General features: G+C 45.6%; 1 protein-coding gene across 1 annotated transcript in view; it reads right to left on the reverse strand.

Annotated features, from left to right (window-relative positions):
- Positions 1-2,080, reverse strand: part of LOC123090305 (DNA-directed RNA polymerase III subunit 2) — a 37,756-nt gene extending 35,676 nt beyond the window's left edge. The window contains exon 1 of the mRNA XM_044511670.1: positions 2,015-2,080. Within this exon, the coding sequence (XP_044367605.1) occupies positions 2,015-2,080 (66 nt within the window). The remainder of the gene's footprint in view (positions 1-2,014) is intronic.
- Positions 2,081-14,955: the final 12,875 nt, after the last annotated feature.

The following is a 14,955-nucleotide window of genomic DNA, read 5'->3' on the forward strand; positions in this document are numbered from 1 at the left end:
GATAGGCTAGGCCTTCCCCTCTATTTTGGCTTTCTGCAGTCCAGTCCACAGATACAAACCTTCCATTTGATACCAGTGCATACTTAGTATAGATCTGATGCTTGCGAGTACTTTGGATGAGTACTCACGGTTGCTTTGCTACCCCTTTCCTCCCTTCTTTCTTCTTTCCAGTTGATGCAACCAGATGGTGGATCCATGGAGCCAGATGCCACCGCCGACGGATACTGCTACGTGGAGACCGCCGATGACCAGGAGTAGTTAGGAGGTCCCAGGCAGGAGGCCTTGCCTCTTCGACCGTGTTGCTTTTGTGCTAGCCTTCTTAAGGCATCCTTGTTTAACTTATGTCTGTACTCAGATATTGTTGCTTCCGCTGACTTTTGTGTATCGAGCTTGTATTCGAGCCCTCGAGGCCCCTGGCTTGTAATATAAAGCTTGTATTATTTTATTTGTGTCTAGAGTTGTGTTGTGATATCTTCCCGTGAGTCCCTGATCTTGATCGTACACATTTGCGTGTATGATTAGTGTACAATTGTATCGGGGGCGTCACACCATCTGTCCATATCCGGGACGACGGACCCAAGCTTAGTGAAAGGCGTCATGTCCTGATGTTGTAGGGCAATGCGGGTTTGGACGTCAGCTCGCGATACTTGGCCACCGTAGAACATCCCATTCTCTTTGAGGACATCTTTCATGATGATGGACGCAATTTCCTGCTGGATCCGGTAGAAATCATTTAGAAGTCAATTATCCGGCATGGCTCCAAAGGCTTCGGCCCATCTCTGGATATGGGTATCGGATGAAGATTTCATGCAAAGTGATTGCACATCCCTTCTGTACTCCATCATTAGATGGATGACGTAGAATCCATCGTTCTCACTTCTTGTCGGTTGCTGAATGCAACAGAAGTCAGTCTTGTGGCCGAAATAGAACCCGGCCTCATTTGTTTTTTGCTTTGGATGTAGCCACCCCGCATGCTGAAGCCCAGCATAGCTCTGTCCAGAACATACTTTATGTGTGTGTAATCTTTTTTGTATGTTCTTCGACGGGTCCAAATATAGAGCGCGGGAGTAACAAGGGTAAAGAACGATGACAATGGCATGACACCCCCCGCTGCGCAAAATACAAGATCAAGTTGGCCTCCATGCGTGCAAAGTAACTATTGAAATGCACGAAAGGATGTATGTGCTATAGTGCTATCGCGGATGACTTACCCGGGATGATAAGGTAGGAGAATGGTTTCTTTGTCCTTATTGCTGACCAAGAATTCTTCGATGTACTGACTCGCATATTGATGGTTGGCATCGTTGATTGACAAGAAGCCCTCATGCATGTAGTATGGGTCCACAACCGCAAGACCGGTGACTTGCTCTCTCCTGACGATGTGGTTCATGTGCAGCGCATACAGGCGGACGAACGTAAAACCGAGTGTCCTCATTTGAAACATCTCGAAGATGTAATCAAACCTCAGGAAGAAGAGGTCCGCGGGGCATGTGTGGACGTACATCTTGCAACTAATCAGTACATGAACCGTATAAAGTGGGTATCCTGGATCATCCGAGGCGAGGAGGCTTCTCTCTATCGAAAGAACATGGTCATGGAGTCTCCTGAGATCCCCTGTTATGGCAGCTAGTGCATTCGCCGGTACCATTGGCTCTCCCGTGACATGGATTAATGGCGCATGTTTCATCGGTACACTGTCAACCTTGGTTGAAGGTAGCTGGCTGCTAGAACCAGCATTGCCAGCTTTATTAGATTTTCTCGCCGTCGGTCTCTTCCTTTGCTTCTTCTTGGTGGGCTGAGGTGCTGGTGGGTCTGTCAGACCCTCCCTGAGCACCACCCCTACTGTTGTCAGGCTCAACATTGGACAACTCTGGCTAATTAGTTGAGCTTGGGTGGAACCGGCATCTGGAGGCGTGTCTTGTGAGGATTGCATGAACAAAGACTTCTTGCACTCCCGAGGATGTTCCGGCTCTGGTACATGCATCTCATATTCATATGGTTGACTCAGTGTTACTTCGTTGTCATAGCCGGTATTGATATACTGGAGAGGGTCCTCAGCCTCCTCCATGTCATCATCCATATCCTCTTCCATGGGGCATATGGCATCATCTGCCGGAACAGTTGGCCCTCCTTCCTCGTGTCTCTCGATCTTAGCAAGCAGCACAGACGATGGTTGTACTTGTGTAGGAGGGGTTGTGGTCATACCTTCCTGAGGTCCCGTTGGTGTGCTCCCGGCCACCTCGACACGAAGAAGATTTTTCGGCCACAGGATCGGCCAATTTTTGCATTGGCCAAGTGATATGTCTCCAACGTATCTATAATTTTTGATTGTTCCATGCTATTATATTACCCGTTTTTGGATGTTTTGGGGCCTTACTTTACACTTTTATATCATTTTTGGGACTAACCTACTAACCGGAGGCCCAGCCCGAATTGCTGTTTTTTTGCCTATTTCAGTGTTTCGAAGAAAAGGAATATCAAATGGAGTCCAAACGGAATGAAACCTTTGGGAGCGATCTTTTTGGAACAAACGTGATCCATAGGACTTGGATTGGAAGTCAAGAAACAAGCAAGGCGGCCACGAGGGTGCCCGGCGTGCCCCCTACAGGTGGGCGCGCCCCCCACCCTCGTGGGCCCCTCGGGCGTCCACCGACCTATTTCTGCCTCCTACATATACCCATGTACCCCGAAAACATCAGAAGCAACCATGAAAACCTATTTCCATCGTCGTAACCTTCTGTATCCGCGAGATCCCATCTTGGAGCCTTCGCCGGCGCTCTGCCGGAGGGGGAATCAATCATGGAGGGCCTCTACATCATCTCCAAGGCCTCTCCGATGAGTTGTGAGTAGTTTACCACACACCTTCGGGTCCATACTTATTAGCTAGATGGCTTCTTCTCTCTCTTTGATTCTCAATACAAAGTTCTCCTCGACCTTCTTGGAGATCTATTCGATGTAACTCTTTTTGTGGTGTGTTTGTCGAGATCCGATGTATTGTGGGTTTATGATCAAGTTTATCTATGAGAAATATTTGAATCTCCTCTGAATTCTTTTATGTGTGATTAAGTTATCTTTGCAAGTCTCTTCGAATTATCAGTTTGGTTTGGCCTACTAGATTGATCTTTCTTGCAATGGGAGAAGTGCTTAGCTTTGGGTTCAATCTTGCGGTGTCCTTTCCCAGTGACAGGAGGGGCAGCAAGGCACGTATTGTATTGTTGCCATCAAGGATAAAAAGATGGGGTTTATATCATATAGCATTAGTTTATCCCTCTACATCATGTCATCTTTCTTAATGCGTTACTTTATTCTTTATGAACTTAATACTCTAGATGCATGCTGGATAGCGTTCGATGTGTGGAATAATAGTAGTAGATGCAGGCAGGAGTCGGTCTACTTGTGACGGACGTGATGCCTATATACATGATCATGCCTAGATAATCTCATAATTATTCGCTTTTCTATCAATTGCTCGACCAGTAATTTGTTCACCCACCATAATACTTATGCTATCTTGAGAGAAGCCACTAGTGAAACCTATGGCCCCCGGTCTATCTTTTATCTTATAAAGCTTTAAATCTACTTTTATTTGCATCTTTGCTTTTCCAATCTATATCATAAAATACCAAAAATATATTTATCTTAGCATATTATCTCTATCAGATCTCACTTTCGCAAGTGGTCGTGAAGGGATTGACAACCCCTTTATTGCGTTGGTTGTGAGTTCTTGTTTGTTTGTGTAAGTGCATGGGACTTTTGAGGAGCCTCCTACTGGATTGATACCTTGGTTCTCAAAAACTGAGGGAAATACTTACGCTACTATTGCTACATCACCCTTTCCTCTTGAAGGAAAACCAATGCAAGCTCAAGACATAGCAAGAAGGATTTCTGGCGCCATTGCCGGGAGGTCTTCGCTCAAGTCAAGACATACCAAGTACCCATCAGAAACTCATATCCCTCACAATTACATTATTTGTCATTTGCCTCTCATTTTCCTCTCCCCCACTTCACCCTTGTCGTTTTATTTGCCCTCTCTTTCCCAATCTTCTCTTTTTCGCCTGTCTTTTGTTTGCTCTTCGTCATGGCTAGTCGTCCTATCCTCGTTATTACTCCCAAAAAATGAAATTCTTAATTTTAAGCAAAGGGAGGGAGAAAATCTAAAAGATGCTTGGCATAGAATTTGCAATGCTCAAAATAGATCTACTAGGAAGCTTTCTACTTCCGTCCTTCGCAATTTTTATGTAGGCATTACTCCGTGGAATAGATGCATTCTTGATACCATTACCGGAGGGAATTTTTTGGATAGCCATACCTTTGATGCTTATAATGCTATGTTAGATTTGTTTGGTCCTTCTCCTCTCTTGGTAAATGGGACTATTTTGACTCTAGAACATGTGATGCAAGGGCTTGAAATTATTGAAAATAAAGTTGCCACTATTGAGTTAATTGAAAATCTAGATAAAAATATTCATAACCAAATTACCCAATATGGATCTAGGGTTGGAGTTACTTCGAATTTTTTTAAAGAGAAAGAACCTATAGTTAATGAAAGAATAGGTCTAGATTCTACGAGAATCGGTAAACTTGAGGATATTATTACCAACTTAGGGTTGGCCTTTTCATCCGTGAAAAACACTCCAAATCCTCCTACCAAAACTGCCAAATTTATTTATGTTCCTAAAAATAAGGGTGAATCTTGTAATAAGGGAAATGTGGATCTCAAATCAATAAGTATTCATCCCAATTGTCTCTCTATCATTAAGGAACCTTTTGCTACAAATGAATTTCTTGAATTCTTGCCTAAGAGCTTAATCATTGCTAAAAAGGGAGAAACCCCTAAAGATTATAAGTGCTCTTTTGAGGAATTAGATGCCAAAGATTGCACTACTTAGATCTATCCTCGCTTTTATGCCTAGCTAGGGGCGTTAAACGATAGCACTAGTTGGGAGGCAACCCAATTTTATTTTTTATTTTTTGTTTTTGCTTCTGTTTAGTAATAAATTTTGCATCTAGCTTCTGTTTAGATGTGTTTTTATGCTTTAATTAGTGTTTGTGCCATGTAGAACCTATAGGATAACCTATGGTGATAGTTAATTTGATTCTGCTGAAAAACAGAAACTTTGCGCGCACGAAAATAATATTAGTAATTCACAAAAATGTGCTTTTGCATTGATTCTTTTTGCTGTAGATCAATAGACAAATTGCCCAGAACTTCATAGTTTGGTAGGATTTTTAGAGTTCCAGAAGTATTCGAGAGTTACAGATTGCTACAGACTGTTCTGTTTTTGACAAATTCTGTTTTTCGTGTGTTGTTTGCTTTTTTTGATGCATCTATGGCTAGTATGTAGGGTATGAACCATAGAGAAGTTGGAATACAGTAGGTTTAACACCAATATAAATAAAGAATGAGTTCATTACAATACCTTATGTGGTGGTTTTTCTTTCTTGCACTAACGGAGCTTATGAGATTTCCTGTTGAGTTTTAGTGAAGTTTTCTAGTTTTGGGTAAAGATTTGATGGACTATGGAATAAGGAGTGGCAAGAGCCTAAGGTTTGGGATTCCCATGGCACCCCAAGATATTCAAGGATAACCAAAAGCCTAAGCTTGGGGATGCCCCGGAAGGCATCCCCTCTTTCGTCTTCGTCTATTGGTAACTTTACTTGGAGCTATATTTTTATTCGCCACATGATATGTGTTTTGCTTGGAGCGTCTTGTATGATATTAGTCTTTGATTTTTAGTTTACCACAATCATCCTTGCTGTACACACCTTTTGGGAAGAAACCCACTTGATTGGAATTTATTAGAATACTCTAAGTGCTTCACTTAGATCTTTTAGAGCATGGCGGTGGCTTAATTTTGTAGAAATTGTTAATCTCTCATGCTTCGCTTATATTATTTTGAGAGTCTCTTAGAACAGCATGGTATTTGCTATGGTTATAAAATTGGTACTAGAATGATGGGCATCCAAGTTGGGTATAATAAAAACTATCATAGAAAGTGAATTGGATGCTATGATCAATTTGATACTTGATAATTGTTTTGAGATATAGAGGTGGTAATATTAAAGTCATGCTAGTTGGGTGATTATGAATTTAAAGAATACTTGTGTTGAAGTTTGTGATTCCCGTAGCATGCACATATGGTGAACCGCTTTGTGATGAAGTTGGAGCACAATTTTATTTATTGATTGTCTTCCTTATGAGTGGCGGTCGGGGATGAGCGATGGTCTTTTCCTACCAATCTATCCCCCTAGGAGCATGCGCCTAGTACTTTGTTTTCAATGACTTGTAGATTTTTGCAATAAGTATATGAGTTCTTTATGACTAATGTTGAGTCCATGGATTATACGCACTCTCACCCTTCCACCATTGCTAGCCTTTCTTGTGCCGCACAACTTTCGCCGGTAACATACACCCACCATATACCTTCCTCAAAACAGCCACCATACCTACCTATTATGGCATTTCCATAGCCATTCCGCGATATATTGCCATGCAACTTTCCATCGTTCCGTTTATATGACACACATCATCATTAATTGTCATATTGCTCTTTGCATGATCATGTAGTTGACACCGTATTTGTGGCAAGGCCACCTTCATAATTTTTTCATACATGTCACTCTTGATTCATTTCATATCCCGGTACACCGCCGGAGGCATTCATATAGAGTCATATCTTGTTCTAAGTATTGAGTTGTAATCTTGAGTTGTAAGTAAATAAAAGTGTGATGATCTTCATTATTAGAGCATTGTCCCAAGTGAGGAAAGAATGATGGAGACTATGATTCCCCCACAAGTCGGGATGAGACTTCGGAGTTTTCAAGAACAACAAAAAAGGCCAAAGAGCCCACCAAAGAAAAAAAAAGAAGAAAGGCCAAAAGGAAAAAAGGGGAAATGCCCAAAAAAGAGGGAAAAAAGAAAAAAAATATGAGAGAAAAAGAGAGAAGGGACAATGCTACTATCCTTTTTACCACACTTGTGCTTCAAAGTAGCACCATGATCTTCATGATAGAGAGTCTCCTATGTTGTCTCTTTCTTATACTAGTGGGAATTTTTCATTATAGAACTTGGCTTGTATATTCCAATGATGGGCTTCCTCAAAATGCCCTAGGTCTTCGTGAGCCAGCAAGTTGGATGCACACCCACTTAGTTTCTTTTGTTGAGCTTTCATACATTTATAGCTCTAGTGCATCCGTTGCATGGAAATCCCTACTCACTCACATTGATATCTATTAACGGGCATCTCCATAGTCCTTTGATACGCCTAGTTGATGTGAGACTATCTTCTCCTTTTTTGTCTTCTCCACAACCACCATTCTATTCCACATATAGTGCTATGTCCATGGCTCACGTGAAAGTTGAAAAAGTTTGAGATTACTAAAGTATGAAACAATTGATTGGCTTGTCATCGGGGTTGTGCATGATTAAATACTTTGTGTGATGAAGATAGAGCAACAACCAGACTATATGATTTTCTAGGGATAACTTTCTTTAGCCATGTTATTTTGAGAAGACATGATTGCTTTATTAGTATGCTTGAAGTATTACTATTTCTTATGTCAATATGAACTTTTATTTTGAATCATTTGGATCTGAACATTCATGCCACAATAAAGAAAATTATATTGAGAATTATGCTAGGTAGCATTCCACATCAAAAATTCTGTTTTTATCATTTACCTACTCGAGGACGAGCAGGAATTAAGCTTGGGGATGCTTGATACGTCTCCAATGTATCTGTAATGTTTGATTGTTCCATGCTATTATATTACCCGTTTTGGATGTTTTTGGGCATTACTTTACACTTTTATATCATTTTTGGGACTAACCTACTAACCGGAGGCCCAACCCGAATTGCTGTTTTTTTTGCCTATTTCAGTGTTTCAAAGAAAAGGAATATCAAACAGAGTCCAAACGGAATGAAACCTTCGGGAGCGATCTTTTGAGAACAAACGTGATCCAGAGGACTTGGAGTGGAAGTCAAGAAACAAGCGAGGCGGCCACGAGGGTGCCCGGCGCGCCCCCTACAGGTGGGCGCGCCCCCACCCTCATGGGCCCCTCGGGCGTTCACTGACCTACTTCTTCCTCCTACATATACCCATGCACCCCGAAAACGTCAGAAGCGACCACAAAAACCATTTTCCATCGCCGTAACCTTCTGTATCCGCGAGATCCCATCTTGGCGCCTTCGCCGGTGCTTCGCCGGAGGGGGAATCGATCATGGAGGGCCTCTACATCATCTCCAAGGCCTCTCCGATGAGTTGTGAGTAGTTTACCATAGACCTTCGGGTCCATAGTTATTAGCTAGATGGCTTCTTCTCTATCTCTCTTTGATTCTCAATACAAAGTTCTCCTTGATATTCTTGGAGATCTATCCGATGTAACTCTTTTTGCGGTGTGTTTGTCGAGATCCGATGAATTGTGGGTTTATGATCAAGTTTATCTATGAGAAATATTTGAATCTCCTATGAATTCTTTTATGTGTGATTAAGTTATCTTTGCAAGTCTCTTCGAATTATCAGTTTGGTTTGGCCTACTAGATTGATCTTTCTTGCAATGGGAGAAGTGCTTAGCTTTGGGTTCAATCTTGCGGTGTCCTTTCCCAGTGACAACATGGGCAGCAAGGCACGTATTGTATTGTTGCCATCGAGGATAAAAATATGGGGTTTATATCATATTGCATGAGTTTATCCCTCTACATCATGTCATCTTTCTTAATGTGTTACTCTGTTCTTTATGAACTTAATACTCTAGATGCATGCTGGATAGTGGTCGATGTGTGGAGTAATAGTAGTAGATGCAGGCAGGAGTCGGTCTACTTGTCATGGCGGTGATGCCTATATACACGATCATGCCTAGATAATCTCATAATTATTCGCTTTTCTATCAATTGCTCGACAGTAGTTTGTTCACCCACCGTAATACTTATGCTATCTTGAGAGAAGCCACTAGTGAAACCTATGGCCCCCGGGTCTATCTTTTATTGTATAAAGCTTTCAATCTACTTTTATTTGCATCTTTGCTTTTCCAATCTATATCATAAAATACCAAAAATATATTTATCTTAGCATATTATCTCTATCAGATCTCACTTTAGCAAGTGGCCGTGAAGGGATTTACAACTCCTTTATTGCGTTGGTTGTGAGTTCTTGTTTGTTTGTGTAGGTGTGTTGTACTTCTGAGGAGCCTCCTACTGGATTGATAACTTGGTTCTCAAAAACTGAGGGAAATACTTACGCTACTATTGCTGCATCACCCTTTCCTCTTCAAGGAAAACCAACGCAAGATCAAGACATAGCACCAAGCTGCGTGGGGGTCTCGTCATCCTCTCCATCGGTTTGTATCGGATGAGGGAAACCCTCGTAGCCCGCTTTCACACTCGCCATAGAGACCCTTAAGGCGTTATCAGGCATCTGCCGGTGGTGGAATAATCGATCATTGGGCTTCACTATAGAACCCTTCCCCACATCCACCAACCCACCCTTGATGTGGTAAAGGAGGGTGCTCGGAGTGGAGTCGGCCTACAAAGCCATATATGTGCGGCGTCAGAGATCCAAAAAGAATGGCAACTGAAGATTAATTAATTAGTTGAGTTGATGAAGGTGCGACGCGTATCTACCGTGAGGGCTTCAAGCTCAGCCAATGTCGACGGCTCGATGTTCAAGCTAGAGACGGAGCTAGGGCTACTGTGACACCTGGGTGTAGGAGCAGGTGCTAGAGGAGGTGCGGGTGCGGGTGCGGTTGCCATACTAGGTACGGGTATGGGTGCGGTGTTCATTGAGTTGCTCCTGGTGAAGCTGGGTATGGGAAAATCACTTGGTGGCGTTTGGATTTTGTTGCGCCCATGTGACCATAGTTAGAATCAAGCTTGAAAAGGCAACCACCATATCATGTGATCACATTTGCCTTCCTTTTTCTGTCTGGCACGCCGCGTACTGCCTAGCCTGACCATTTAATTCAACCGACGGCATCGAAACCCTACCATCCATCCACATTTGCCTCCTCCTGTATGTTGGGGAATGTAGTAATTTCAAAAAAATTCCTATGCACATGCAAAATCATGGTGATGCATAGCAACAAGAGGGGAGAGTGTTGTCCACGTACCCTTGTAGACCAAAAGCCAAAGCGTTAGCACAACGCGGTTGATGTAGTCGTACATCTTCATGATCCGACCGATCCAAGTACCGACCATACGGCACCTCTGAGTTCAGCACACGTTCAGCTCGATGATGTCCCGCGAACTCCGATCCAGCAGAGCTTGACGGGAGAGTTTCGTCAGCACGATGGTGTGATGACGGTGATGATGTTGCTACTGACGCAGGGCTTCGCCTAAGCACCGCTACGATATGACCGAGGTGGAATATGGTGGAGGGGGGCACCGGACACGGCTAGGAGAGATCAACAGATCAACTTGTGTGTCCATGGGGTGCCCCCCTCCCCGTATATAAAGGAGTGGAGGAGGGGGAGGGCTGGCCCTCAACTATGACGCGCCCTGGGGAGTCATACTCCCACCGGGAGTAGGATTCCCCCCCCCCCTTCCATGTAGTAGGAGTAGGAGTCAAGGAAAGGGAAAAGAAAAGAGAAGGAAGGAGGGGGCGCAGCCCCTCCCCCTAGTCCAATTCGGACTAGGCATTGGGGGGGGGGCTCCTAGTCAGCGCCTTCGGCGCCAACTAGGAGTTCTGGCGCCCATGTTGCCGCGCTTATGGGCCAGCCCAAAACGAGGCGCAACCAAAACGAAACAAAACAGAGAAATGGCACGCGGGATAAGTATCGAAGCAGCGACCTCCTGTCACAGGGTTCAACCCGCTAACCAGTTCGCCACTTAGGCACATCTGATAGCATACATTGTTTTCTTGTTTCACTTTTCCTTTTTCCTTTTTCTATTTTTTGTTTATGTCTTTTCTTTTTTCTTCCTTATATGATGAATTCTTTTCAAATACGTGAACTCTTATCAAACCGATGGATTTTTTTTATTTTGTCGATGAACTTTTATGAAATTCGATGAAATTTGAAAAAGTTCATAAATCTGAAAAAAGTTCATCGGATTTGAGAAAAGTTCACAAATTTGAGAAAAAGTTAATCGTACTTGAAAAAAGATCATTGGATTTTAAAAAAAGTTCATAACATTTGAAAAAGTTCATCGATTTGAAAAAGTTCACCAAACTTAAAAAAGTTCAACGAATTTGAAAAAAGGTTCATCAAATTTGTAAAAAAGTTCATCAAAAATTAAAAATAGTTCATGAAATTTGAAAAAAAATCATCAATCTAGAAAAAAGTTCATAAATTTGAAAAAGTCGGAAATGACAACGAACCGGGAAAAATCCGGTTTGGGAAGCTTCAAACTGGAGGATTCTCACGACTTTAGAGAACAACAATAGCAAAAAAAGTTACATATCAGCTGTTCCTCGATGGCGCAGTGGTTCTGTCGTTCGACATTAAGGAAGAGATCGGGAGTTCGACTCTTGGTTTCGCCATGTTTTTGAACGTTTTTACATAATAAAAACAACATGCATGGGCCGACCCAGCTCACTAGTGGGAGGGATGAGCTTCAGGCGCCCATTTGCGAACGGGCGCATAAGCGCCAAATAGGAAACGCCTTGGGGGACGCGCGGCCTACCTCTCTCTCTTTCCTTTAAAGACCAATAAGGCCCATATACTCCCCGGCGATTTCCTGTAACTCTCCGATACTCTGATAAATACTCGAATCACTCGGAACCTTTCCGATGTCCGAATATAGTCGTCCAATATATCGATCTTTACGTCTCGACCATTTAGAGACTCCTCATCACACTACGAAAAAAAGACACATCCGTGACATTTTGGGCCGAACGAATTTTTTTCCTGTCATACATATGACACTTCTATGACGATAATTGTGACAAAACCCGGTATCATCATAGATGTGGTGGGCTCCCACTTCTATGACAAAAAATCATGACAGAAAATGGCCTTTTCGTCCTGGGTGGGCCGGAGACGCAGCTGCATGACATTCTTTGGGCCGTCCATGATGGAAAAAACCGTGGTAGAAGCGAGGGCGAGGAAAATTTTGGGGAGTTCCCGGTTACGGTGGGAGGTCGGGGGCCGAGTGATGCGCGTTTCTCTCGTACACGTACACGCGTGTGTGCGAGGCATTGGCTCTAACTGAACCCAAGCGAGGCATTGGGCTCTAACTGAACCCGAGCGATTGCACTGCAGGCTACGCGTTACTGAACCTGAGCGATCGATCGATGGCTGTTAACTGAACCCAATCAAGTGATCCCTTTGCTACTACTGCTAACTGAAGCCGATCGATGCTGCCGCTCTGGATGAACATTGAGCATTGTGTGTGTGGGGGGGGGGGTGGATGAATAGTGAGCATTGTGGGGGGGGGGTTGGATGAACAGTGAGCGTTGTGGGGGGGGGGGGGTTGGATGAACAGTGAGCGGTGGGAGTGGATGAACAAGACCCGTGGTGTTGCCTCTGGATGAACAGGACCCCGATCAATCGAGCCGGTTGGGGCTGGATGAATAGGACCCAGTGGAGGGCTGGATGAATAGGACGACCCTGTGAAGGGCTGGATGAATAGTAGAAGGTGGAGGGGTGGATGAACAGTAGCCCGTGGAGGGGTGGTTGAACAGGAGCCCGTGGAGGGGTGGTTGAACAGTAGCCGGTGGAGTAGCGCATGGTGGAGGTTGGATGAACAGGAGCCAGTGGATGAACAGTCGCAGGTGGAGGCTGGAGGAGGTCGACGGTGGATGAACAGTAGCCCGTGAAGGCTGGAGGAGGTCGACGGTGGAGATGAACAGTATCCTGTGGAGTCCCGTTTTGCGGTACGCCACACCCCTCCCGATGAACAGGACCCCCGTTTCGACCATAGCGCTCCAACACAAGTCCGTTTCGTCCGTTTTGCGGTACGCCACACCCCTCCTGATGAACAGGACCCCCGTTTTAGCGCTCCAACACAAGTCCATTTCGTCTGTTTTGCGGTACGCCAGACCCCTCCCGATCAACAGGACCCCCGTTTTGACCATAGCGCTCCAACACTAGTCCGTTTCGTCCGTTTTGCGGTACGCCACTCCCCTCCCGATCAACAGGACCCCCGTTTCGACCGTAGGAGGTCCGTTTCGTCCGTTTTGCGGTACGCCACACCCCTCCCGATCAACAGGACCCCGTTCTGAATGTAGGAGGTCAGTTTCCTCTGTTGTGTGGTACGCCAGGCCTCGTTTCCATCGCATGTTCCGTCCAAGCCCTCCCGATGAACACGACCACACATTCCGTTCCGACCCAGCCGGTTGGCTCCCACGCGTTCTGTTGCCTCCCAACGAACACGACGCATTCCGTTGCCTCCCCATGAACACGACGCAATCCGTTGCCTCCCCATGAACATGACGCATTCCGTTGCCACCCCATGAACATGAGCCATCGCCGTACGTATGCGCAAGTAAGCATTCGAGACCCAGCCCGTATGTACACATACATGGCCGTATTTTCTTTCTTGCACCCTGGCCGCTGTACATATGTGTACATGCTACGTGCGCGCCTCTACTACGACACGTGCGCGCCTCTACATCCATCAGTATATATGTATGTACACGTTCGCGACCAGAATGACAACGCTACGTATGCTTCGACCAGGTGGGTCCCGACTGTCAGGCACTTCCTTGCCTGCGAAGATGTAGCTGGTGGGTCCCAACAGTCAGGGGGAAACATTTATTTCATGAAATACGGTGGCCCATCTGGTGGGTCCCCGCTGTCAGGTGGAGGAATAATTATTTTGCAGGTAATAAGGAGGCACTTCCTTGCTGCGATCGTGGACCCAGCTGTCAGCCTCTCCACGTACAGTCCACGTCCGATGGAAGCCGTTCCTTGACCACGTTGACCATGCCGCATCGAGAGCACCAGGGAGGTGGACGACGGCGAGGCCTAGGAAGGGGACAACGCGGAGCTAGGGAAGACACGGAAATGGATGTCCACGCGTAGAGGAGTATGAGGGTTCACTGGTTCGCTGCGGTGTGAGGCTGCCGTCGCCGCAGAATAACAGGGGGTGTGGGTGAGTAGAGGGATGGCCTGGCCAACGATGGGAGTAGTAGGGGGCGGTGAGGCCTCTGCCGCATTGCAGCCGGCCACGGACGGCAGGAGCACGAGGCACGACCGGCGCTGGTTTGGGCGGCTGGAGCAAGAAGACCAGAGGTTGAAGAAGCACTACGGCCGTTGGATGGACATCGTACGGTCACTGGAGCTAGAATCATGCATATTGACTAAGTTGACAAAGCCCTCCGTCCCCGTCAACTTAGTAGGCCCACAAGTCAGCCTGCCACTATACTGGGTCCCAACTAACAGGGGGAGTATTCATTTTTTTGCGTAATAAGGAGGCACTTCCTTGCGTGCGAAGATATAGCTGGTGGGTCTGAGCTATCAGCGGCGGTAACATTTTTTTCGCAAAATACAGAGGCCCTTTCGGTGGGTCCCTGATGTCAGGTGGAGTAATCATTATTTTGCGTGTAATAAGGAGGCATTTCCTTGCGTGCGTCCGTGGACCCAGTTGTCGTCCTCTCCACGTACAGTCCACTTCAGATGCACGTCAGTCGTTGACCATGTTGACCAAGTCGCGCCGAGAGCACCAGGGCGATGACGACAGCAAGGCCTAGGAAGGGAACGACACGGAGGCAGGGAAGACTCGACAGTTGTTTCCCACGCGGAGGGGAGTACGAGTGTACGAGGGTTTACTGGTTCGTCTGCCGTCGCCGGAGAATAACAGCAGGTGTGGGTGAGTAGAGGGATGGCTAGGCCAGCAATGGGAGTATGGTGGGGCGGTGAGGCTTGCGCGGCAGCACAGCCGGCCGCGGGAAGGAGGGAGCAGGCAATCCCACCGGCGCTTGTTTGAGCGGCTGGAGCAGGAAGAGCAGAGATTGAAGAAGCACGACGGCCGTTCGATGGACATCCAACAGTCATTGCTTGTGCGTCAACCTTTTTTA

The sequence above is a fragment of the Triticum aestivum genome, chromosome 4B (assembly GCF_018294505.1).
Source record: "Triticum aestivum cultivar Chinese Spring chromosome 4B, IWGSC CS RefSeq v2.1, whole genome shotgun sequence".
NCBI classification, from domain to species: domain Eukaryota; kingdom Viridiplantae; phylum Streptophyta; class Magnoliopsida; order Poales; family Poaceae; genus Triticum; species Triticum aestivum.